The 25797-nt window shown below is 41.5% G+C and overlaps 1 protein-coding gene and 1 pseudogene across 1 annotated transcript; one reads left to right on the top strand and one right to left on the bottom strand.

Moving 5' to 3' along the window:
* The first annotated feature begins 11319 nt into the window (after nt 1-11319).
* Nucleotides 11320-12031, top strand: LOC126381355 (uncharacterized). Its single transcript, XM_050030850.1, has 2 exons — nt 11320-11779; nt 11898-12031. Exons 1-2 carry the CDS (start codon nt 11435-11437, stop codon nt 11976-11978), a joined length of 426 nt encoding a protein of 141 aa, XP_049886807.1. The 5' UTR covers nt 11320-11434; the 3' UTR covers nt 11979-12031.
* Nucleotides 12032-14881: 2850 nt separating this feature from the next.
* On the bottom strand, nt 14882-20967 carry LOC126381353 (uncharacterized protein K02A2.6-like; annotated as a pseudogene).
* Nucleotides 20968-25797: the final 4830 nt, after the last annotated feature.

Here is a 25797-nt window from a genome sequence, read left to right as displayed (position 1 = left end):
CTAATTGATCAATTTTCGCCAACCAGTTTTTTATATTACAATCATGATTGTCGGGATCAAATGCAGGGATAATCTTCTCACCTGATACATTTCGCAACGGCCTTGAATCGGCACAATATTTCTCCACCATTTTCTCTAACTTTTGAGTAAGTAAACGTTCTAGCAGAACGTTCGGCGGTGTATTCTCGTCGGAGTCGTCACTTTCATCATTAATTGGACGAATACCGGGTAAATGCTGCACTTCTACACAACCAGCACTCGTCGATGATGAAGAAAGTCTAGACTTCTTTCTAACACGTGTGTACTCACTGTCTTTATTTGGAATTGTTCTCTTCATCGTAGGTTCTTTTATCGCACTTCTGAATTTTTAAGTAAAACTCAGTTTACAACCACAAATCAATTATTTATTTATTTATTAAGGTAATCTATTCCGACGCGCACAGCTGATCCGATAGAATGTACGAGACGATGACGGCTGGCCGAGTGAGTGAATGATCGGTGGCCCCGCGCTCCGCACCTCCGCCCGCTCTCGCCTTTGCCGCCTTCCCTCCGAAAGCAGCGATTAACATATTTGTATCCCTCCGTCGTTGTTGGAAAAGGACCAGTACAATCTAAATGAACGGTATGAAAAGGGGTTAAACTTTTATGAATAGTATGTAATAGTCCTTCTTTGGGTCCCGAATGACTTTTTCTTTCAATACATATACAATGGCAATGATACAAGTATTTCTTTACATACGCTGTCATAGAAGAAAACCAAAAATTCTCTAAAATTTTTTCAATGGTTTTATAAAATCCAACATGACAATTTTCGTCATTTTCAAATTTTTAAATCTGCAAGTTTTCGGAACGTATAATTTTGGTGGGGTATTTGGAGTAACCTTGTAATACAATAAATTGTTAACTACCATGTACTGGTTCTCATCCAAGTTACCGGCCTCAAGTCGCTCAATCAATGACAGGGTCTCTGGGTCATTTTGTTGTGAAATTTCAAGCCATGATCGTGGATCGTTTAAATAAGATTTACTGAGTGATGCTGCAAAGTATTAGACACAGATTGTGGAGTATTTTTATTAAGGGTCTGAACAGGATTTCGGCTAAGAAAATCTACATGGCTAATATATTTTCCCTTTTTGTATGTAACTTCAAAATTAAAATCTTGCATGTACGTCCACCAACGTGCTACTCTAGGCGATAAGTCTTTTTTATTTACTGTGGATTTTATGGCGTTACAGTCAGTTACTAATTTCAATCGAATACCTAACAAATAGACTCTGAATTGTTTTAAAGCATTATAGATAGCCAGTGTTTCTAAATCATAGGAACAGTATTTCGCCTCGGCTGATGAAGTCCTTTTGCTAAAATAAGCTACGACTTTGTTACAATTATTTTTATCTTTCTGTAATAAAATAACAACACCATACCCTAACGAGCTAGCGTCTGTATGTAACTCAGTTGTTAAATAAGGGTCATAGATACTCAAAAATGGTCTCGAAGTTAAACACTTTATCACATAATTACGAGCCTCATCCTGTTCAGGTCCCCATTCCCATTTTTGATCACTTTTGGTTAATTTTGTTATGCAAGCTGTACGAGGAGCAAATTCAGGTACAAATTTGCGAAAGTAACTTGCTAGTCCCATAAATTGGTGAACTTGCTTGACAGTTTGAGGTACAGGCGAATTTACTAGTGCAAACACCTTGTCTTTACTTGGTCTAACACCCTCTTCAGAAATACACCTGCCCAAGTATTGTATTTCAGTAACAAAAAAATTACATTTCTTTAAATTTATTGTAAATCCAGCTACACTAAGCGCATCAACCGTCTGTTCTAGATAAGCAAGACCTTTATCTAAAGTAGAGAATGGTATCAACAAGTCGTCTATATAAGTTAATAGAAATTTTAGATGACACACCGCTTTTGTGATAGCCCGTTGAAAGACAGCTGGACCATTGCAAATACCAAAGGGCATTTTCAAGAATTCAAAATGCCCGTCTGGTGTTATAAAGGCTGTAAATTGTACTGAATCTTCTGCAATAGGAATTTGATAAAATCCATTTTTCATGTCTATCGATATGTAATACTTTGCGTTTCCAAGTTTGTCAATCGGGTCCTCTATCAACGGAAGGGGGTATCTATCTTTTTCAATAATACTATTTGTAGGCGACGCACATTAATATTTACTCACTAAAATTAAAATATCACGATTGGCTGCCCTGGTTGGGAATGGCCGTGATCTTATGTTATGTTGCAAACCTATTATAGTATTTTTGGTACATGTAACGCCATCTAGTGTATTTGTTTTGAAATAAATTCATAAAATCGTTTGTGGGTAGCTACAGCCAACACATAATATTTTTTATTTAATAACCCTCGAATACTTTTTTTTATGTCAATATCCGCCGTCGGGTTGGCTTACCGCTCGCACCAGCGATTTTCGGTTTAACTAAAGTTTTCGCGTTTTAATCAGCCTATCATCTACAAACCAAACCAATTAGGGAATGAGCGCGACGCCAACAAACTACGGTTGTAGTTTGGCGATAGTATTAAAATGTATATGTATGTAATTTTGTTTATAAATAAATTTAAAAAAAAAAAAAAGTTTGGTCCCTCGAGCCAGATCGCGACTGGCGGAATGTATTCAACGCCGCCGCGAAATATAATAACGCGCCGTCAACAAAGGGAAATCGACTTGAAGATGGCAGCGAGCACGTCTGCCAACAATCTTGCGGAACCTATAGTGAAAGATTCAGTCCTCGGCACCTATAGTCAAACACAGTCGAAGGACGCTAAAGGATTGCAGGTGGAAACTGGAATTAGATCGACTCCGTTTGCATCTGTGAAAAGTGAATCTGTTACGTCAGCGAAATCAAAGCGATCTACATCGTCATCAATGGCTAAACGTAAGCTACTGGAACTTGAGGCCGCTGAAGCTAAAGCACAGATTCAGCTGGCACTTATAGATAAGAAGCTGGAAGCTGACCTGGCACAAGTACATGCTGAAGAGTCCCAGAGTGAAGACGGCAGTGTAGCTACTGGCCACTCTCGTAACCAAGTGCAATCTCACGTCGAGGAATGGCTAAATCAAGGTCACTCGGAACGCACCCACATCCATCTACAGCAGCCAACAGCGCCATTAAGTAGCCAGCAGCCCGCTGCTACTGCTGGTGTTTCTAGTGACAGTATTCAGCAACTAGCGCTTACCTTAAAGGACATGATGATGACCTCTTCCACCCAGCAGGAGAGCCGTCTACTCAGTCGCATGTCTACGCCTCGTGAGTTACCTTTCTTCAGTGGCGATTGTGTTGAGTGGTTGCACTTCAAGTGTGCTTACGACGAATCCACACAAGTCTGTAAATTCAGTGAGTCTGAAAACCTGTGGAGATTACGTAAAGCACTGCGAGGCGACGCGAAGGAGGCAGTCACCGACCTGCTTATCGGTAACACCGCGCCTGCGGTCGTTATGGAAGCCCTTGAATTGAGATTTGGTCGTCCAGACACTATCATAATCAATCTGACAAGTCAACTGAAAAAGTTACCCGTGTTACCTGCTTCGTACCAGTACGACCTTATTAATTTTTCAATTAAAATTAATAACAGCATAGCCGCTATACGCGCACTAAAACAAGAGGATTATCTTCGTAGCACCGAGCTCGTATCTATTATTTTATCAAAGTTACCGAGCACCCTGATTGGTAAATGGACCGATTTTGCCTACCAAAAATGGACAGATAGCAAGCCAAAGTTGGAAATAATCGGAGCTTTTCTTAAGCACGAGGCAGAAATGCTATCTTTGATTGGCATACCAAATATACGCGACCAACGGAGACCGACGGAGTTATCAGCACCGGTGAAACGGACGGATGACAATAAATTCCGTACTAATAGGCCTATATTTGCAACAGCTACTATAGAAGAGAGTAAACTATGTCCATTTTGTAAAAAGGCTAATCATCCGCTACCGGAATGTCGCATGTTTAAACGAGCAATGCGGCGCGACAGATGGAGGTTTATAAAACTACACAAGTTATGTTATTGTTGTTTAACATCACGACACGATAGAAACACATGCAGTGCGCCTGTGTGCGACATAGATGGTTGCGGACTGGCACACCACAAGATGCTACACTGGACAAAGCCTACGTCATCACAATCAGCTGAGTCGGCCGACGAGTCGTCATCGCGAACAGCGCCGCCGTCGTCGCCGCCCGAGCCGTCGGAGTACAGCACCGTGGCACACGTCGTATCTAATGGTGATACTAGTGATGAACACACATTGACGGATCATGTCATGTTAAAGGTGGTTGCAGTGAACTTACGTGGACCTAACGGCACAGTGAAAACCTACGCACTATTGGACGATGCGGCCTCGGTGTCAATCATCGACGCAGAACTAGCCACCGAACTAGGTGTCAAGTGTGAACAATCAAGTGACATAAAGTTCACCGACGCGTTCGGACTGGAGGTATTTCAATCGGATACGCCGACCGTACATGTTAAGATAAGTGGACAGAACTATAATGATTATCACGATATTAAACTACGTAAATTGTCTAAGTTATGTTTACCGGAACAGAACTTGTCTGTTATTAATCATTTGGATTGTAAACATTTATCTGATATTAAGCAATATGTGTGTAAAAGTCGTATAGTTCCCCGGTTACTTATCGGCGAGGATAATTATTGTTTAATTGCACCCCTTGAGATAATTAACGGAAACAAAAATGAACCTTATGCATCACGATGTATATTGGGTTGGTCTATTCACGGTTATTGTGGTCGCACTCACTCTAATGTTGCCAATGTGTTCCATCTCGCTCACTCTAATGATGTCGATATTCACGAATTAAACGAACAATGTAAAAAATATTTTTCATTAGACTCGATAGGAATTTCAACTTTACGTCGAGAGAATAGCGATCATTTAAGAGCGATACAAATATTAGATAATACGTCTCGTCTTATCGGAAATCAATGGGAGGTCGGCTTGCCATTCAAGAATGACGTATTTACTATGCCTGATTCACACGAATCTGCACTTTCTCGGCTGCAGACATTAATGCATAAATTCAAAAAAGATGACGCATACGCAGATCGGTATAGAAACGAGGTAGACAAATTGTTTGCCAGTGGTTATGCGCGAGAACTACGGGAAAATGAACCCTCCGCTGACCACATATGGTATCTTCCACACTTTGGTGTGCATAATCCAAACAAGCCGGGTAAGTTGCGACTTGTATTTGACGCCGCAGCAAAGGTACGGGGTTCATCTTTGAATGACTATTTATTAACAGGTCCGGACTTGTATAATTCACTTTTGGGAATTATGCTGAGATTCCGGGAACATGAAGTGGTTATTATTGGCGATATTAGGGACATGTTTTTAAGGATTAAAATCAGGCATCAAGATCAACATGTTCTTAGGTTTTTATGGCAGGAATCACCTGACACACCAATTAAATCATGCGCGATGCAAAGTTTAATATTCGGCGCAACATGTTCGCCTTTCATTGCTCAATATATTAAAAATAAAAATGCATCAAAATATGAGGATTTATATCCAGAAGCGGTACAAGTTATTGTAAATAATCATTGTATGGACGACTGCTTATATTCGACCCCCGACGCTAACAATGCAATTAAATTAATAAAAGAAATTACTCAAATACATAAACACAGCGGGTTCGAAATAAGAGGTTGGTCCAGTAATGACAAACAAGTGTTACGTAACATAGATCCCGATGCGCTCGCACAGTCCGCTGTGCAATTCAAGGACGGAGCTATGAACACAACTGAGCGCACGTTAGGTTTGATATGGCATCCTACAGATGATACGTTTGGTTTTAAGGTGTCGTTTAATCGCGTATCCGAAGCTATATTAAATGGTTCAGAGTCCCCTACTAAAGCAAAAATGCTAAGTGTAATCATGTCTGTTTATGATATTCATGGTTTTTTGTCGCCTCTTATTATAAAGAGTAAAATTATTTTTCAGAATGTCCATCGAAGTGGCATTGATTAGAACTGCCGCATCCAACCTAGCGAACACGCACAATGGTTAAAGTGGCTTGACGAATTAAAACTTTTAAACTCATTGCGTATACCACGTTGCTATGCGAACGCAGGAGTTTGGACACAATGTTATGACATTACGGAGAACCAGGGAATCGAGCCTACCATCATCACAACCGAATTGCATACAACAGGGAGCCGTACTTGCTGCTCGACTCGCCCATATGGTTCAGGACGAACATAAAGATATAAAGCCTGCCGAGAGATATTTCTGGACCGATTCGAATACAGTGCTGCAGTGAATTCGCAGCGACCCTAGAAACTATAAGCCGTACGTAGCCCACCGACTAGGCGAGATTGATGAGCTGACAGCTATATCGGAGTGGCGGCACGTGCCATCCGGCTTAAACGTGGCCGACGTGGCGACCCGCGAGGAATCACCCCCGCTGAACTTCAAGGATGCATGGTTTCGGGGACCTAGCTTTTTATATGAATCTGAAAATAAATGGCCTAAGGATTTGAAAAGTTCAAAGTCCTTTGGTGACGTAACATGTGAACAAAAACATGTTAATGTTATATCGTCGGCGGACCGTAATGAGTCACTGGCACCTGATGAATCGCGATTTTCATCATGGATTCGATTGCTCATGACAACTGCACGTGTTTTATTGTTTATTAAAAAATGTCAGCGTAAAAATATGTACATTAATACGGAATTATTAAAGACCGCAGAGGAGATATTGATAAAAAAGAGTCAATATGATTCTTTTTCTAATGAGATTGTCTGTTTACAGCAAAACAAACCATTGGATAAAAATAGTCCTTTGTTATCATTAACCCCTTATCTTGACGGTGCTGGCTTACTGCGAGTTGGAGGCCGTATTAATAAAATTGAAGGAGTACACGGGCCTGTCAAGAGACCTATCATCCTCGACGGTAAGCATAAAACGACCATATTGCTCGTACAGTACTACCACAGACGAGCCCTCCATGGAGCTCATGAGCTGGTAGTTAACGAATTGAGACAGAACTACTGGATTTTACGACTGCGACCAACCGTACGAGCGGTAGCAGCACGTTGTCTGTTCTGTAGACATCGCCGTGCAGCACCGCAGCCGCAGCGCATGGCCGACCTGCCATCAGCCCGCCTGCAGCACAGCCGTCGTCCATTTACATTTACTGGTGTTGATTTCTTCGGTCCCATAGAGGTCACAATAGGTCGAAGAAGGCACAAACGTTACGGCATGTTATTTACGTGTTTAACGGTTCGAGCTGTGCACGTTGAAATAACGGAGTCGCTCACCACTGACTCCACCATCATGGGTTTGAGTAGAATGATAGCCAGAAGAGGAGCACCAGCCGTGATCTACTCCGACAATGGAACGAACCTCAGGGGAGCAGATACCGAACTGAAACGCAGCATTGCTGATCTCGACGCAGACGCTTTGCGCGCTGATGGCCTAGTGAGAGGAATCGAATGGCGATTCATACCCCCAGGCGCGCCTGAAATGGGAGGAGCCTGGGAGAGAATGGTGCGCACAGTTAAAACAGCACTACGTGTTGTACTGAAGGAACGTGCGCCCCGCACCGAAACTCTCTCAACCTTCATGGCCGAGGTAGAAGCCCTCGTCAACAGTCGGCCCATAACCCACGTGTCAACAGACCCAAATTACCCTGAGGCGTTGATGCCCAATCATTTTCTGATTGGCACCTCCTCAAATGGGTCACTTTTTGGAAAATACGAGGACGTGGATCTCAACTTAAGGAAGCAGTGGCGAATTGCGCAACGTCTGACGGATATGTTCTGGTCACGATGGCTTAGGGAGTATTTAGCCACTTTGTTACCGCGACAGAAGTGGACTAGGGAGCATAGGTCCTTACGCGTAGGAGACTACGTGTTAATAGTAGACCCAAACATAGAACGTGGAACATGGCGGCACGGTATAGTGAGTGCGACACAGTCCGGTGATGACGGGCGCATCCGCGTGGTAGATGTGCGCACTCGCACTGGCACGCTGCGGCGACCCGCCACTCGCGTCGCCCTCCTCACGCCTGAGGGTTGTAGTGATGACTAGTCATCACTAAGGGGGTGGAATGTAGGCGACGCACATTAATATTTACTCACTAAAATTAAAATATCACGATTGGCTGCCCTGGTTGGGAATGGCCGTGATCTTATGTTATGTTGCAAACCTATTATAGTATTTTTGGTACATGTAACGCCATCTAGTGTATTTGTTTTGAAATAAATTCATAAAATCGTTTGTGGGTAGCTACAGCCAACACATAATATTTTTTATTTAATAACCCTCGAATACTTTTTTTTATGTCAATATCCGCCGTCGGGTTGGCTTACCGCTCGCACCAGCGATTTTCGGTTTTCCTAAAGTTTTCGCGTTTTAATCAGCCTATCATCTACACTATTCCAAGCGCGATAGTCAACACAAAGTCGATCATCGCCTCTCTTCTTTTTTACTAAGAGGACAGGACTGGCAAATGGGGAGTGACTTTCGCGAATGATCTGTTTATCCAGTAACTCTTGTACAATGTTGTTTACTTTTTGTCTTTCAACAGGAGCTAATCTATAGGGACGGTATAATTAATAACTTGATCTTTTTTTAATTTAATTTGTAATTCTCCAGTTTGTACAGTGCCTACATTATTATTGGCAGGTAAGACATTAGGATATTTTTTAAATATAGTCAAAATTTTTTCTTGTACTTCATCATTTAGATGTTCAATGCATGATCGAAGTTCTAGAAATGTACTCTCAGGATTTACGTCAGCTAAGTTTACTTGTTCTGAATGTATTAAATCTTTTCGAACCAATTTACTTCCAGAAGAGTTCACAATTAATTCAATATCCGGGTGAACAATCACGTTTCTGCCAATAAGAAGGTCATGCTTTAGGTTCTGATCATGGGTTACATAAATGTCCAATTCTATACAAACATCTTCAAACCTAACTGGCACAGTGATTTTTGCAAAAATGTATATTCTGCCATTGCCTATTCCATTAATGTAAATTGAACAGGGTATTAACTGACAATTGAGTCGCCTTGCAAGAGATTCTTTGATAATACTACAACTTGCTCCAGTATCTATAAGAGACGCAATTCCTAGATCACCTATAGAAACTTTAGTTAGTTTAAACATTGAATTGTTGGGTAAAATATTAACCGAGTGTTCTAGTCAATCTTAGGGCTTATCATTGTTGATTTGGGTATCTTGATTTGACAAGGTTTTCTCAGAATTTTTGTTTTTGAAAAAACAAACCGATTCATCATGACCCATTTTCTTACAAATTGTACAACTTTTAATATTTCGGTTAATAGAATATTGGCTATTAGGCGGTTTTAATACTGGACACTGGCGTCGTTCATGACCCTGATTACCGCATTGAAAACATACCTTTGGCTGAACGTTTTTATTGGGTATTGAAGAGTCAGAGTTAAAAGATTTAAAGCGTTTGATACCGCTTGAACTGGGCGCATCATTTTCTAAATGCTGATATAATGATCGCTTTCTAGGTTTGACATAAGCAGAAAATAGGGTTATCAGTTCTGACGTTGTTGCTACTCTACTGTTGAATGATGCCATTTTTACATTGACGTCTTTTATTCCACCACAAATTAATTCAATTTGTTGAGCTTCCGTAAAATAAATTTTTGTTGATTTTAAGAGACGAATTTTTTCTCTCGCATATTCGCAGTAGGAGTCGGCGGAATCGGAATTATATATTACAGCTTTAATTAATTTTTCAGAAAGGTTTGTGGCAGTTCAAATCTCCCGCCTACCCTATTGCACGGCCAATAAGGGACCTTTTCCCCCGCCCACGCGGGGTCGGGCAATACACAATATGGCGCTCAACAACTAGACCGGAGTGCTGCTTTTTCTATTTTATTATTCGTATTTTATCTTAATACCCTTGTGATCGTTCTTAATTAATTCGTTCAATGTGACTAATATGTAGTTGTGATGGTGTTTATTTATTATACCGTTATACTGAACTGGTGTGTGTGATTTACAACGAACACCCCTGTACCTACTACGGTAGTAATCGTTGACAAAATAAAGTGGGATTAGTGCCAGCCAGTACTCGTCCCCATATTGGTAACCTTCAAAGACGACGGATTTGAAGAAGAGAAGTTTTCAATTCAAGTCTCGAACACGTAAAAACCTGTTCATCTCAGCCGCCGAGTTCAGTAAACTTTGGTTCAAATTTCTTCAGTCAGTGTTCGACAACGATAGTGCGACATCTAGCGCCGTCAATAAGAACGACTACGATCGAAGTGAAGTACTAAGTGATTCAACTGAGTGATTCAAGTTATCTCACTCACGACATTGACAGTTGTTGTCAAACTGTCATTCACCTGTACTGCCATCGCTCCGCGGGAACTCCACGCAAGTAGAAGTTATTTCCAAATCGAACTATTTTACAAACATTTAACTATACTGGTGTTCTGCAGTGATTATTATATTAATTGGACATTTAGATTTATAACATTTCAACTAAAACATTTCATTTGCTCACTCACGTCTTGTTTACCATAAAACTCATTAATTCATCATAATTAATAAATATTATAACAATAATAATATCATAATATAATACAGGGCATATTAACGGCCAATAATTATTTTTACTACCTATTTCTAAATTCTTGTTGGTTTTTTGCTGTCCTCATATTACTGTTTATATCATATTACTGAGCCATATTATTAGTAAGACAAGCACATATGTATGTTTGTTTCTCTAAATATTTTATTATTGTTTTTAGAATAGGGTTGTACTACTGTGTATGTTCTGCAGGTACTGCTTATGTGTGAATTTTGGTACTATATTTCGGATTTCTGTTTAGACATTTTCCTTGTGTTTTTGTGTACATTTACATCTCACTTACTTTAGTTTCTTTGTCTTTTACAACGGTGTTAATTATTACTACTATTACTATTATTTTACTACTATAATTAATACTCTGTGTTAAATTGTAATATGGAGGAGGAACTAAAAAGTGAGCTTGAGCAGTTGCGTCAGCAATTAGCGGCATTGCAAGCCGCTACTACAACCAACCCCGAGCCTTGTGTGAATGCAGTAACGGCGAAATTACCTGCCTTTTGGGCTGAAAAGCCAGTTTGTTGGTTCGCTCAAGCAGAGACACAATTTGAAAATTGTGGAATTACTCAGGATGCTACAAAGTATGGCCATGTACTCTCTGTCCTGGACTCAAGAATAGTTGATGAGGTGGAAGATATCATATCCAACCCACCTGCCAAGGACAGGTATGAACATCTGAAAACGGAGTTAATACGTCGACTCTCCACTTCAAAGGAACGCAGAATTCGTCAGCTCCTCAGTGAGGAACAGCTGGGTGATAGAAAACCTTCAGTTTTTCTACGGCACCTACGGTCCTTAGCCGGCTCCATGAAGGATGAAGGAATACTCCGCGAACTGTGGATGCGTCGGTTACCCAGCGAAGTTCAGCGTATACTCATCGCTCAGAAAGACCTGCCGCTGGACAAAGTCGCTGAAATAGCAGACGCTATTGCAAACTCACCTGTGGGACACCCTTCAGTCAACGTCTATGCTGCTACTGCTAATACCAGCACCCTTCCTGACCTCACTACGCTGATAAATAGTATGGAGGCACTTACCAAGAAAGTAGACATCCTTTTTAAAGAGCACCAACGTTCCAGATCCCGATCTCGCTCTAACGCCACATCTCGCACCAACTCCACATCTAGGGAAGGCACCAAATTATGTTGGTACCTGTTGTGTATTAGAAGGTAGTTTACTTTTATTTTGGAATAAAGCAGTGTGACGCTGACCAGTGTGTTTAACTGACGTGCCTCTTGTGCCCCCCCCCCCCTCTCATACATAACAGTACCATAAGAAATTCGCTTCCAAAGCCACCAAATGTACGAGCCCATGTGGTTGGAATTCTCAGGAAAACTTCACAAGCAACTAGTAGTGGCGGAAACTGGTTGCTCTCACACTGGCCGCCGATTGTTTGTGTCTGACCCTGGATCGCGTCATTGATTTTTAATCGATACCGGTTCAGACATATGCTGCTTTCCTCGCCATTTCCTCAAAGGCCGCTATAATGCGACCAATTTTGACGTCCGCGCCGCAAACGGAAGCAGTATCAAGACATACGGCAACCTGGCCCTGCGACTCAATTTAGGTCTTCGACGGGAGTTTCCCTGGAATTTCGTCATCGCTGACGTAGCCACTCCTATCATAGGCTCTGATTTCCTAGCCCACTACGGCTTGCTCCCTGACTGTCGCAATCAACGCCTCGTTGACGGTAGAACCAATCTTACAGCGCCTGCATCGGTTGCAAATACCAGCCAAACCAGCGTTAAAACTGTCGCCGTCAACGACGTTAATTCGCAGTTCACCAAGATCCTAACGGAATTCCCCAGCATTACGAGACCCCCTGGCATACCGAAATCTGTTACACACTCCACGGTTCACCACATCCTCACCACCGATGGTCCCCCCATTTCCAGTCGCCCACGTAGGCTCGCACCCCAGAAACTACTCGCTGCTAAGTCTGAGTTCGAAGCTATGGTAAAGAATGCGACTGCGAGACCTTCTAAGAGTCCATGGTCCTCACCGCTTCATCTAGCGGCCAAAAAAGACTCCACATGGCGACCCTGTGGCGATTACCGCGCATTAAACGCGCGAACTGTGCCGGATCGTTACCCAGTACGACACATTGGGGACGTTGGTCACAACATCGCTGGATCACGCGTCTTTAGTACCATCGACCTTGTAAAGGCCTATAATCAGATTCCTGTTGCGGACGAAGATATTGCGAAGACGGCCATCATAACCCTGTTTGGCCTCTTCGAATTTCCTTTTATGACCTTTGGGCTCCGCAATGCAGGCCAAACTTTTCAGAGGTTCATCGATGAGGTCACTCGGGGTATGAACTTCTGTTTCCCATATGTCGACGATATCCTCGTCTACTCCAGGGATACTGCCCAGCATCAGGAGCACCTACGCATCCTATTCAAGCGTCTACAAGACTTCGGTGTTGTGATCAACTCCTCAAAGTGCGTACTGGGTGCTAAAGAGGTAACCTTCCTGGGCTACCGCATTTCCGCGGAAGGTATTTCTCCACCTTCGGAGAGGATCGAAGCTCTGCAGAGTTTCCCCTTACCGAAGACCGTCGAGGGACTTCGCAGATTTTTAGGAATGGTTAATTTCTATCGCCGCTTCCTTCCCAACGCTGCTGAGCTACAGGCTCCCCTCATCAACGTCCTTACGGCAACTCAAGGAAAAGGAAAAAAGCCGATTCCTTGGTCGACCGATTTAGAGGAAGCCTTTCAAAAATGTAAAGACCATCTTGCCAATGCAACGACTCTTGTCCATCCTGCCGCCGGCGCTGATCTCGGTCTCTTCACCGACGCATCGTCCACCCACATCGGGGCTTGCCTGCAACAGCATGTCGACGGCCAGTGGCAACCACTTTAATTTTTTAGTAAAAAGCTGAACGAGAAGCAGACCGGTTGGCCAGCTTATTATCGAGAGCTACTGGCAGTGTACGAGAGCGTCCAACACTTTCGATATATCCTGGAAGTAGAACATGTTACCATCTATACGGATCACAAACCTTTGGTCTACGCTTTCCACCAAAAACGCGAAAAGCTCCCGCCAGTTCAGCTAAACCAACTCTCATTCATCAGCCAGTTTACCACGGACATTCGTCACATCAAGGGAACCGACAACGTTGTTGCAGACGCTATGTCCCGTGTTGAGTCCATACACCTCGAGGACGACTACACGCTGCTCTCGGAGGACCAGGAGAACGATGAGGAACTCCACAAGGCACGAACCGACTCGTCACTTAAACTGGAGAAGGTCAAAGTACCTGGTACCGACATCTCCATCTACTGCGACGTGTCTACCAACAAACCCCGGCCTTACCTCACTCCCTCCTTTCGACGAGCTTATTTTAACAAACTGCATAACCTGCATCATCCTGGCGCGCAAGTTTCTACTAAATTAGTAGCTGATCGCTTTGTCTGGCCCGGCATGAATAAAGATTGCCGAACGTGGGCTCGCAATTACCTCGCGTGCCAACGCTCCAAAGTCACCAGACATACCCAATCTCCCCTCGGATTTTTTTCTAACCCATCGCAGCGTTTTCGACATGTCCATGTGGATATTATTGGACCACTGCCTCACAGCAAGGGCTTCCAATACTGTTTGACCGCTATTGACAGATTTACGAGGTGGCCGGAAGCCTGGCCTATGGTTACAATGAACGCAGAAGAAGTCGCTGAAACCTTCCATCGGGAATGGATATCCCGCTATGGCGTACCCGCTCTGGTCACCACAGATCAGGGTCGCCAATTCGAATCGGCCCTCTTCCATGCTCTCCTGCAACTCTGCTCCATCAAGCGCGTCCGTACCACGAGTTATCACCCGTGTGCGAACGGCTTGGTAGAAAGAATGCATCGACAACTAAAAGCTGCCTTAATGTGCCATCAAGAATCCTGGCACAGAGCTCTTCCTGTGGTACTTCTCGGCATGCGTGCGGCTCTGAAAGAAGATCTTAATTGCTCTCCAGCCGAGTTAGTGTACGGCGAACCGTTGTGCCTACCCGGCGAGTTTATATCCCACTCTACTGCCTCCGACAACCGCGTGGAAGATACCACTAATTTGGCAGCCCAATTAAGACGTTTCATGTCCCAGCTACGTCCAACACCTACCTCACGTCACGGTCAACGACCTACCTTTATGTTAGGTATTTGAACGAGAGAGAGGAGTGAAACGAGTGACGGCTATACACACACTGGTTTATTCAAAGAATGATGGTGGCGGGCGCAGCCGCACACAACTATAGGTACCTACATAACATATCCTTCCCCTATATATCGACAAGTATACATGTATTCAAAAGAACTTCTTAAAATTTAGTTTAGATTCAGAGCGCCTTCGCAATAACCTTTTGGGACCCTGGGTACGTGTATCAGACTTCGTTTCACTGGCAGAAGTTGGCTCTTGCCCCTCTGATCCTGATTGTGCCTCATGAAACTCATTCTCACTCTCCGATGCTTCCGATGCCTTCTGTTCATTTTGTACTTCGAGTGCAGTAAGTATGTGGTCATTGCGTTCTACTACTCTTCCTCCTTCGCAATTCGGTGATTTATCCGAACCAGTCAAACGAGGTGCCGACGGCGTATACATCGACTGCATTGTCGACTCCAGCAGCGGCGGCGACACCGGTGACGGTAACGATACTTGTGGCGTTGGCGGCAGCAGTGGCGGTGATGTCTGAGGCGACGGGTGAGTTACGTCATCATTTAAATCAGTAGTATTTTGGTCCCAAAAGTTTATGTTGTTTCCCGTTCCTTTGTATTTTATAATCTGATTTTTATGTCTTTTAATACTTAAATTAGTTACATTGTCTTTAATTAAATATAAAACTTTCCCTAGTCTTTTAGTAACTGTACCCATACACCAATTATATTGTTTTTTGTTTACAAATTTTTTATACAACACCTGTTCACCCAGATTAAAGGTTTTGATATGTTGTTTATTTTGTGAACACTGTTGATTGTTAACCATGGTAGTACAAGTGGATGACGAGGGCGGTGTCGACGACGGCATAGTTGCCGGGATTATGAGATCGAGCCGCGATCTAATGTTATGGCCAAAAACCAACTGAGAAGGGGAAAAACCTGTGGCACTATGCACTGAATTACGATAATCCATAAGATATCGTAATAATTTCCTCTTCCGATGTTTTTCACTAACGCTCGATAAAATACTTGCCTTAATGCCTTTTTTTATAATCTTGACGTTAGTTTTACAAAACGTTTCAAATTCCTGCGAACAAAACGCCGTACCATTGTCACTCACTATTGTTTTAGGTAAACCAAATCTAGCTATAAAATCATACATCTTTTCGATTACTGCGGCAGTGCTACTCGACGTGTTCATGTCGTAAACTTCCTCCCATTTACTATAGGCGTCTACTACTACTAGATGTGTACGTCCGTAGATTGGCCCGAGAAAATCTATGTGTAGCCTTTCGAAAGGACGAGCTGGTCGCTCCCATGGCACGAGCGGAGCGCGCGGCGGTGGCCGCCGCAGTTGTAAACAAACTTCGCATGATCCTATTAATTGCTCTAAAGCTTCATCTATTCCCGGAAACCACATTCTAGACCGTGCTTCCGCCTTCGTTTTCACAATTCCCAAGTGTGAAGAATGTAACTCAGTTAAAACTTTTTTACGTAAGGTCTCTGGAATCACGACCTTATGACCCCTCATTACACAACCATTTTCATACGATAGTTGCGATCTGCAATTATGATACGGTTTGATATTTATATCCGCGACATACTTAGGCCAACCGTTTAATACAAAACTTACAACTTGACTCAACACGTGATCCTTCTTTGTTTCTCCGCACAATTCCGTTAATGTGACAGGCATACTTTCATCTATAACAAAACACACATACGCCGAACGATCGATGACAGCGGCGTCGTCTGCGCAACACTCTGCCGCACTTCCCGCCCCGCCACCGTCCTGCAGACTGGCCCGTGACAAATAATCGGCACTGTTATCTGCGCTACGTATGTATTCTATGACGTAATTGTAGCCACTAAGAAATAACGCGTATCTCTGTAATCGATTGGCTGAGACTTCAGGTATGCCTTTATATGGTCCAAATATCGAAATTAACGGTTTGTGATCCGTTCGTAGAATGAAAGGGACCGATCTACCATACAAATATTGATGGAACCGCCGCACTCCGAATATAATAGCGGTCGCTTCCTTCTGGATTTGCGAGTAACGTTTTTCCGCGGCGTTTAACGTCCGTGACGCAAATGAGATCGGTCTCTCCTCCCCTCCTTCATCTAGTTGCGACAAGATTGCGCCTAACCCGTTAGGCGATGCGTCTACTGTGAGTATTAACTTTGCATCTGGATTAAAATGTGTTAATACTTGGTCAGAAATTAAACATTTTTTAATTTTATTGAATGTATCGTTGTGTTGCTTCGTCCACTGCCATTTACTGCCCTTTTTCAACAAGTCATATAAGATACTTAAAATAGACGAAGCCCCTGGTACAAAATTCCTATAATAATTTATTAAACCTAAAAAAGATTGAAGTTGCTGGACATTTGTAGGAATAGGAGCATTGACTATTGCTTGTACTTTCTCTGGAGATTTTTTAATACCATCTTTATTGATAACTAGCTTTTGCCCGCGACTTCGTCCGCGTGGCGTGTTATAAAAGAGAGATCTTTGTGTGTGTGGGAGTGCATGCCAAATTTCAAGCGTCTAACTTAAGCGGTTTAGATTTTTCATACAAAAGGATTTTCCCGCTAATTTCCGTTCCCGTGGGAATTCCGGGAATTCCTTTCTTAGTGCACCTCTACGGTACCTAAGCTACGTCCCTTCCAAATATCAAATGCCTACGTTTAGCCGTTCAGGATATGCGTTGATATGTCAGTCAGTGAGTCAGTCAGTTTCTCCTTTTATTTAGATTTGATTTTTTCATACAAATGTTTTTTCCCGCTAACTACCGTTCCCGTGGGAATTTAGTAATATCCTGTTGCAACTAAGCTTTAAGTTTACTACTTCCTTCAAACGTCTAACTTGAGTGGTTTAGATTTTTCATACAAAAGGATTTTCCCGCTAATTCCCGTTCCCGTGGGAATTTCGGGAATTCCTTTCTTAGTGCACCTCCACGGTATCTAAGGTACCTACATGCCAAATTTCAAACGTCTAACTTGAGTGGTTTAGATTTTTCATACAAAATGATTTTCCCGCTAATTCCCGTTTCCGTGAGAATTTTGGGAATTCCTTTCTTAGTGCACCTCTACGGTACCTATGGTACCTGCATGCCAAATTTCAAACGTCTAACTTGAGTGGTTTAGATTTTTCATACAAAAGGATTTTCCTGCTAATTCCCGTTCCCGTGGGAATTTCAGGAATTCCTTTCTTAGTACACCTCTACGGTATCTAAGGTATCTGCATGACAAATTTCAAACATCTAACTTGAATGGTTTAGATTTTTCATACAAAAGGATTTTCCCGCTAATTCCCGTTTCCGTGAGAATTTTGGGAGTTCCTTTCTTAGTGCACCTCCACGGTACCTAAGGTACCTGCATGCCAAATTTCAAACGTCTAACTTGAGTGGTATAGATTTTTCATACAAAAGGATTTTCCCGCTAATTCTCGTTCCCGTGGGAATTTCGGAAATTCCTTTTTTAGTGCACCTTTACGGTATCTAAGGTACTTGCATGCCAAATTTCAAACGTCTAACTTGAGTGGTTTAGATTTTTCATACAAAAGGATTTTCCCGCTAATTCCCGTTCCTGTGGGAATTTCGGGAATTCCTTTCTTAGTGCACCTCTACGGTATCTAAGGTACCTGCATGCCAAATTTCAAATGTCTAACTTGAGTGGTTTAGATTTTTCATACAAAAGGATTTTCCCGCTAATTCCCGTTCCTGTGGGAATTTCGGGAATTCCTTTCTTAGTGCACCTTTATGGTAACTAAGCTACGTTCCTTCCAAATTTCAAGTGCCTACGTTTAGCCGTTTAGGCTGTGCGTTGATATGTCAGTTAGTCAGTTTCTCCTTTTATATACATATTTAGATATTTCCGTCATACATGATTTCTATGTAACTTTAACCATTAAGGCTGCTCACGTGACGGAAGCTTAAAAAATGGAGTAACTTCTCCCGTTTTCCCAAAATTTCCCTTCACTACTCTGCTCCTATTGATTGTAGCGTGATGAGAAGTATACTATAACCTGCCCAGAAGTGTGAAGAATAATTGTACCAAGTTTCATTAAAATCCGTCCAGTAGTTTTTGTTTCTATAAGGAACATACAGACAGACAGACAGACAGACAGACAAAAATTTTACTGATTGCATTTTTGGCATCAGTATCGATCACTTATCACCCCCTGATAGTTATTTTGAAAATATATTTAATGTACAGAATTGACCTCTCTACAGATTTATTATAAGTATAGATGTATCCTAAGTAGCTTACTTCGTTTTTAAAAAACTCACATTTTTCCCGTTGCAAGGTCAATCCTGCATCCTGTAGCCTTTGTAAAACCGTTTTTCATCGTTCCATATGTTCATCGGCGTTCCTACCTGTTATACAAATATCATCCAGAAGACAGACCACACCGTCTAATCCTGCTAACAACCCTTCCATTGCACGCTGACAGATGGATGGCGCACTTGTCAACCCGAACACTAAACGCGTATACTTATAAATCCCACGGAAAGTGTTTATGCAAGTAATTTTTTGTGACCCTTCATCTAAAGCAAACTGGTTATAAGCCATTGATAAATCCAATTTCGTAAATTGTTGCCCCCCGTATAATTTTGAAAATAATTCTTTTACCGTCGGCAACGGATATTGCTCCACAACTAACTGTTTGTTTATACTGACTGAGTAGTCTACGCATAATCTGACACAACCATTCTTTTTCAAAACGGGCACTATTGGAGAAGCATACTCCGAATGCTCCACAGGTTGTAGCACGCCTAATTCAACTAATCTGTCTAGCTCATTACTCACTTTGTTTCGCAATGCGAACGCAACAGGCCGCGCTTTGAAAAAAACAGGTTTTGCTTCATCTTTTAATCTTAATTTTATTCTATATTTATTAAATAACCCTAGCTGGTCGGAAAATAGCTTTGGATATTGCACTTGCAATTGTTCCGCAGTGATTGTGGGTTGATCGCAGTAATTAACTGGGATTAGTTGTAACCCAAACAAAGAAATAAAATCTCGACCTAATAGCGGAGGACCGCCGTCCCGCACGACGTAAACATCAAGTGTGCGAGCGCTGCCGGCGAACTGTATTGACAGTCGCACCGTACCTAAACATATGATCTTATCACCTGTATAAGTCATTAACCTTTTGTTTGTAGTGGACAATGGTACATTTTTAAAATGCATTTTGTATGTGCTCTCGGAAATAACGGTCACAGCTGATCCACTATCGACTTCAAATTTAAATTTTACCCCATTTACATATATTGTTTCCACCATGGGTTCTCCCCTTAAAGAACGAATAGTGTATAACTCACCGTCGTCGTCATCGCTGTCGTCATTTCCACTTGTCTTAATACACTTAATTTTTTTCGGACACACTCTTTGCAGATGACCTTTAGTATTGCACTTTTTGCACACATAACTCGCAAACCGACACTCTGAAGATTTGTGGTTGGAATACCCACATACCGCACATTTTACTTTTTCTGCACCTTTTTTATTAATGTTATACTCAATTTTGAACACCTGATCCCTGACTATCGCGCTGCCCCTGGTTGTACTGGCCGCAGCACACTCTTGTGCGCAACGTAAGTTTTCGGCCAGTTCCACTGCTTTTGCTAAAGTTAGCCCGGACATGTCGTGCGAATATAACTTCTCCTTTACGTGACCTGGAGCCATTCCCATAATAAAACGGTCCCGCAGCGCTTCCTCTACGCTAAGGAAGTCGCAGTGTATCGTCAGCCCACGAAGTCGCGCAGCCCATTGGGTATGCGATTCTCCCGACTGTTGTACCGCAGCATAAAAAATATGTCGCTCGCCGAACCCGATCCGTTTTGGCGTGAAGTGTTTATCTAACGTTTTCAATATATCCTCATATGGCACTACTTCCACTTCTTTAGGCAATACTAAATCCGAAGTTAATTTGTAAGTGTCTTCGGTGAGTGCGCTCAGTAGTATAGCTCGCCTCTTCTCCCCCGATGGATCGCTCTTGTTGTCGATGTTGTTCGCTATGAACCACTGCGAGATCCGACTTTTCCACGTCTTCCATGTTTGTTCATTGTGGTCAAAACTCGATAAAATCCCGAATGTACCGGAGGACATTTTTTTTTTACAAAGAGGGTAGCTCGTCGCCACTGTTAGGTATTTGAACGAGAGAGAGGAGTGAAACGAGTGACGGCTATACACACACTGGTTTATTCAAAGAATGATGGTGGCGGGCGCAGCCGCACACAACTATAGGTACCTACATAACACTTTATATCCAAGGACCTGGACACTGCGTCTCACGTTTTTCTTCGAGACGATACCGTACGCCCGTCGTTGAGACCTCCTTACCTTGGCCCTTATAAGGTCATAGCGCGTAAGAATAAAACACTCACCATAGCTACCGGCAACAAAAATGTTGAGGTTAGCTTGGATTGTGTTAAACCCGCATACACCGATGACGTCTTACCATTTACAACACCAAATAGACTCACCTTACCTCCAGTCTCGCTTGCTCCGCCTGCACCCGCCACAGTTGTTCCGGATCTGCCGCTGCCGAGTCCTGCATCTGCGCCTGCTGCTGCAGCAACACCAGCTGCATTGATACCTGTTTCACAGAAGGCTCCCGCACAACTGGCACCGCCTTACACGACGCGTTCAGGTCGCAGAGTCCGATTTAAAATCCCGGCTGACATGTAAGCTACTTTTTGGTTCTTCCTTTATACTTACCCTGGGGTTCATTGTCTCCGTAGGGGGGTGGTGTGGCAGTTCAAATCTCCCGCCTACCCTATTGCACGGCCAATAAGGGACCTTTTCCCCCGCCCACTCAGGGTCGGGCAATACACAATATGGCGCTCAACAACTAGACCGGAGTGCTGCTTTTTCTATTTTATTATTCGTATTTTATCTTAATACCCTTGTGATCGTTCTTAATTAATTCGTTCAATGTGACTAATATGTAGTTGTGATGGTGTTTATTTATTATACCGTTATACTGAACTGGTGTGTGTGATTTACAACGAACACCCCTGTACCTACTACGGTAGTAATCGTTGACAAAATAAAGTGGGATTAGTGCCAGCCAGTACTCGTCCCCATAGGTTTTTCTTTTCCGGATATAAAGACGTTATCTCTTTTTTAAAATTTTCCCATGTTCTGCCGTCCGAGGGTTCCCATGTCTCAAACCAAATAAGTGCAGAGCCCTTTAGGGCCTTACCTGCCTTAGCAACTTGAGCTAAGCCACTCCAGCCGAAATCTGCTCCCAGCTTTTCGATGTTATCACACCAGGTGGCTGCTCCATTGTCACTCGTTGCAGGATCAAAGACTGGTAGTGCGACGTCATCTTGGCGCCGGTTACTGGACACAACATCTCGAATAGCAGTAAGGAGGCCAGTGAGAAGGTCTTTATCCATTCCTGAAATTTGTTTTAATTACACAATATTATTATATGGTTTGAGTTTATCCCACTTCTGATGTTTGATTTTAAATTATTCTATAAGTATATTAATAATCATAGCTATTCATAAATATTTCTAAGATGTTTATATTAAGCCAAATGCTGATAGTGTTTATAAATAACTAAACCAAATCATGAAACTAATATCACTCCAGTTAATAGTTATATCACGTTAATTATAAGCTATTAAGAAATAGCAATGAGATAAGCTACACAGTGTGTACTAGGGGAAAGGGAATATATATATTTAACTAGCTTTTGCCCGCGACTTCGTCCGCGTGGCGTGTTATAAAAGAGAGATCTTTGTGTGTGTGGGAGTGCATGCCAAATTTCAAGCGTCTAACTTAAGCGGTTTAGATTTTTCATACAAAAGGATTTTCCCGCTAATTTCCGTTCCCGTGGGAATTCCGGGAATTCCTTTCTTAGTGCACCTTTACGGTACCTAAGCTACGTCCCTTCCAAATATCAAATGCCTACGTTTAGCCGTTCAGGATATGCGTTGATATGTCAGTCACTGAGTCAGTCAGTTTCTCCTTTTATTTAGATTTGATTTTTTCATACAAATGTTTTTTCCCGCTAACTACCGTTCCCGTGGGAATTTAGTAATATCCTGTTGCAACTAAGCTTTAAGTTTACTACTTCCTTCAAACGTCTAACTTGAGTGGTTTAGATTTTTCATACAAAAGGATTTTCCCGCTAATTCCCGTTCCCGTGGGAATTTCGGGAATTCCTTTCTTAGTGCACCTCCACGGTATCTAAGGTACCTACATGCCAAATTTCAAACGTCTAACTTGAGTGGTTTAGATTTTTCATACAAAATGATTTTCCCGCTAATTCCCGTTTCCGTGAGAATTTTGGGAGTTCCTTTCTTAGTGCACCTCTACGGTACCTATGGTACCTGCATGCCAAATTTCAAACGTCTAACTTGAGTGGTTTAGATTTTTCATACAAAAGGATTTTCCTGCTAATTCCCGTTCCCGTGGGAATTTCAGGAATTCCTTTCTTAGTACACCTCTACGGTATCTAAGGTATCTGCATGACAAATTTCAAACATCTAACTTGAATGGTTTAGATTTTTCATACAAAAGGATTTTCCCGCTAATTCCCGTTTCCGTGAGAATTTTGGGAGTTCCTTTCTTAGTGCACCTCCACGGTACCTAAGGTACCTGCATGCCAAATTTCAAACGTCTAACTTGAGTGGTATAGATTTTTCATACAAAAGGATTTTCCCGCTAATTCTCGTTCCCGTGGGAATTTCGGAAATTCCTTTCTTAGTGCACCTTTACGGTATCTAAGGTACTTGCATGCCAAATTTCAAACGTCTAACTTGAGTGGTTTAGATTTTTCATACAAAAGGATTTTCCCGCTAATTCCCGTTCCTGTGGGAATTTCGGGAATTCCTTTCTTAGTGCACCTCTACGGTATCTAAGGTACCTGTGTGTGCATGCCTGGCGCGTCATATTCGCAAATCATCACAAAATTATTCCAGTGTAAATATGATGCAAACACTACCGTTATTCTTTTAGTAGGCAATATTACAGGGCTCACAAAACAGCAATTGACTAGGTATCATAGGTCACTAATGACTGTTGAGTGTGGAAACTTAATTATTTGTTCTTTTCCATACTCAAATACATTAGCTAGTGAGGAAAATAATTATATATTTTCTCTCAACCAACACCTTTATAACAGAACCTGTCATCATAGTAATATTATTTATTTAGATTTGAATAAGTTTATTCGAAATTGTATAATAACGACAGATAGAATATATCTATCTAAGTACTTTAAAAAAATTATATGTTCAGTACTAGTTTTTTATATTACAGACACTTCTGTCAGACCAGGCAGTAAACTTATTGACTGTACTGTCTTTTACAGTACAAAACTTTTTATTGACGGTAGTCAGCAATGTACCACGAATGGTACTTCATCTTTAAACTAGACAATAAGACAAAAGAGAAGCTTGGAATATTAAAACTAGTTCACCAAAATATTCAAGGCTTCTCTGGCAAAGAATTAGACGTAGAATTATTTTTAGAGACATTTTTTATTGACATTTTATGTATTACAGAGCATTGGTTTAAGGATTATGAATTGTTATTCGGTTTTAAAAATTATCATTTCGCTAGCGCTTTCTGTCGAAAGATCAAATTACGTGGTGGCTCCCTTATTTTTATCAGAAATAGTTTAAAATATAAAGAACGCAAAGATATTATTGGACTTTCGATAGAGGGCACTATGGAGATTTCATGTATAGAAACAGAGAAACATATTGTTGTAGCCGTATACAGACCCCCATACAGTGCTAACTTCACAGTTTTTGAATCAGTGATGGAAAATGTACTGAAGGTCATATCTAAAAGTAATAAAGCCATTATAGTGTGTGGAGATTTTAACGTTGATTTATATGAAGTAGATTCAATTACAACTAGATTTCTAAGTTTGTTTAAATCTTTTAACCTTGTTAATATATTTATGGAGCCAACTAGAATTACAGAAACAACTGCCTCATGTTTAGATAACGTTTTTTGCAATTGTGACTTCCAAGACAACAGTATCCTTAACTGTTTTAAGTCAGATCACAGTGGGCAGCTGGTCAGTTTTCCAGTACTTAAAAACGTTCAGAAAATTAAATTTCGTACACGACCCATCACTGATACTCGGATAGAGAAATATCGAAATAGTCTTATAAGTAACTTACCTTGTCCAAACTTTGATACAGACAATCCTGACGATTTTTACAGGGATTTCTTGACTATTATCCATAAAGAATTTGAAAATAATTTTCCTCAAAAGGTAGTTACCAACAGTCAATCATTCAAGTTCAGTGACTGGGCTACCGTAGGCATTCGCAAAAGTAGAAATACTCTTTATTCTTTATATGAGGAAAAAACGTATACACACACTGATAGTTTTAAAAGCTACGTCAAAAATTATTCTAAAATATTTCGAAGAGTGTGTTATACAGCCAAACAGATGCATATTAGTAGTAAAATAAAGACCGCGGATAATAAAATAAAGGCAGTTTGGCAAGTAATAAATAGCGAAACAAAGGCTTCGAAACCGCGTGAATTAGAATATAATATAGAATCGGGCACTGGGTTAGTTAAACAAGATAAAGATGTAGCTGAAGTTTTTGATAAATTCTTTACGAACATCCCTGTAAAAACTACAGAATCTCTCAGGTCCTCTCCTGTTCAAGCTGATATATTGTTGAAAAGTAATGTTACTGCTTGCACTGAATTATTTGATTTTAAACGCGTTGATCCGAGTAGTATTGTTAAAGTATTCAAACAGCTGAAACTTAAAACCTCGAAAGATTTATGGGGATTGTCTGTCAAATTGATGAGCTCTGTTATTGATATCTTAGCACCATATCTAGCTTACATTTTTAATATGAGTGTTGAAAATAGCACTTTTCCAAATTTAATGAAAATCAGTAAAGTTATACCTCTTTTTAAATCGGGCACAAAATCAGACCTCACGAATTATAGACCGGTTTCTATTCTACCAGTATTTAGTAAAATTTTCGAGAAAATTATTCTCGACCACCTGCTATGTCATTTTAATTT

Source organism: Pectinophora gossypiella, unplaced genomic scaffold (assembly GCF_024362695.1).
Source record: "Pectinophora gossypiella unplaced genomic scaffold, ilPecGoss1.1 Pgos_47, whole genome shotgun sequence".
Taxonomy (NCBI): Eukaryota; Metazoa; Arthropoda; class Insecta; order Lepidoptera; family Gelechiidae; genus Pectinophora; species Pectinophora gossypiella.
Note: the sequence above shows the minus strand (reverse complement) of the source record. Positions and strands in the feature narration are given on the sequence as shown.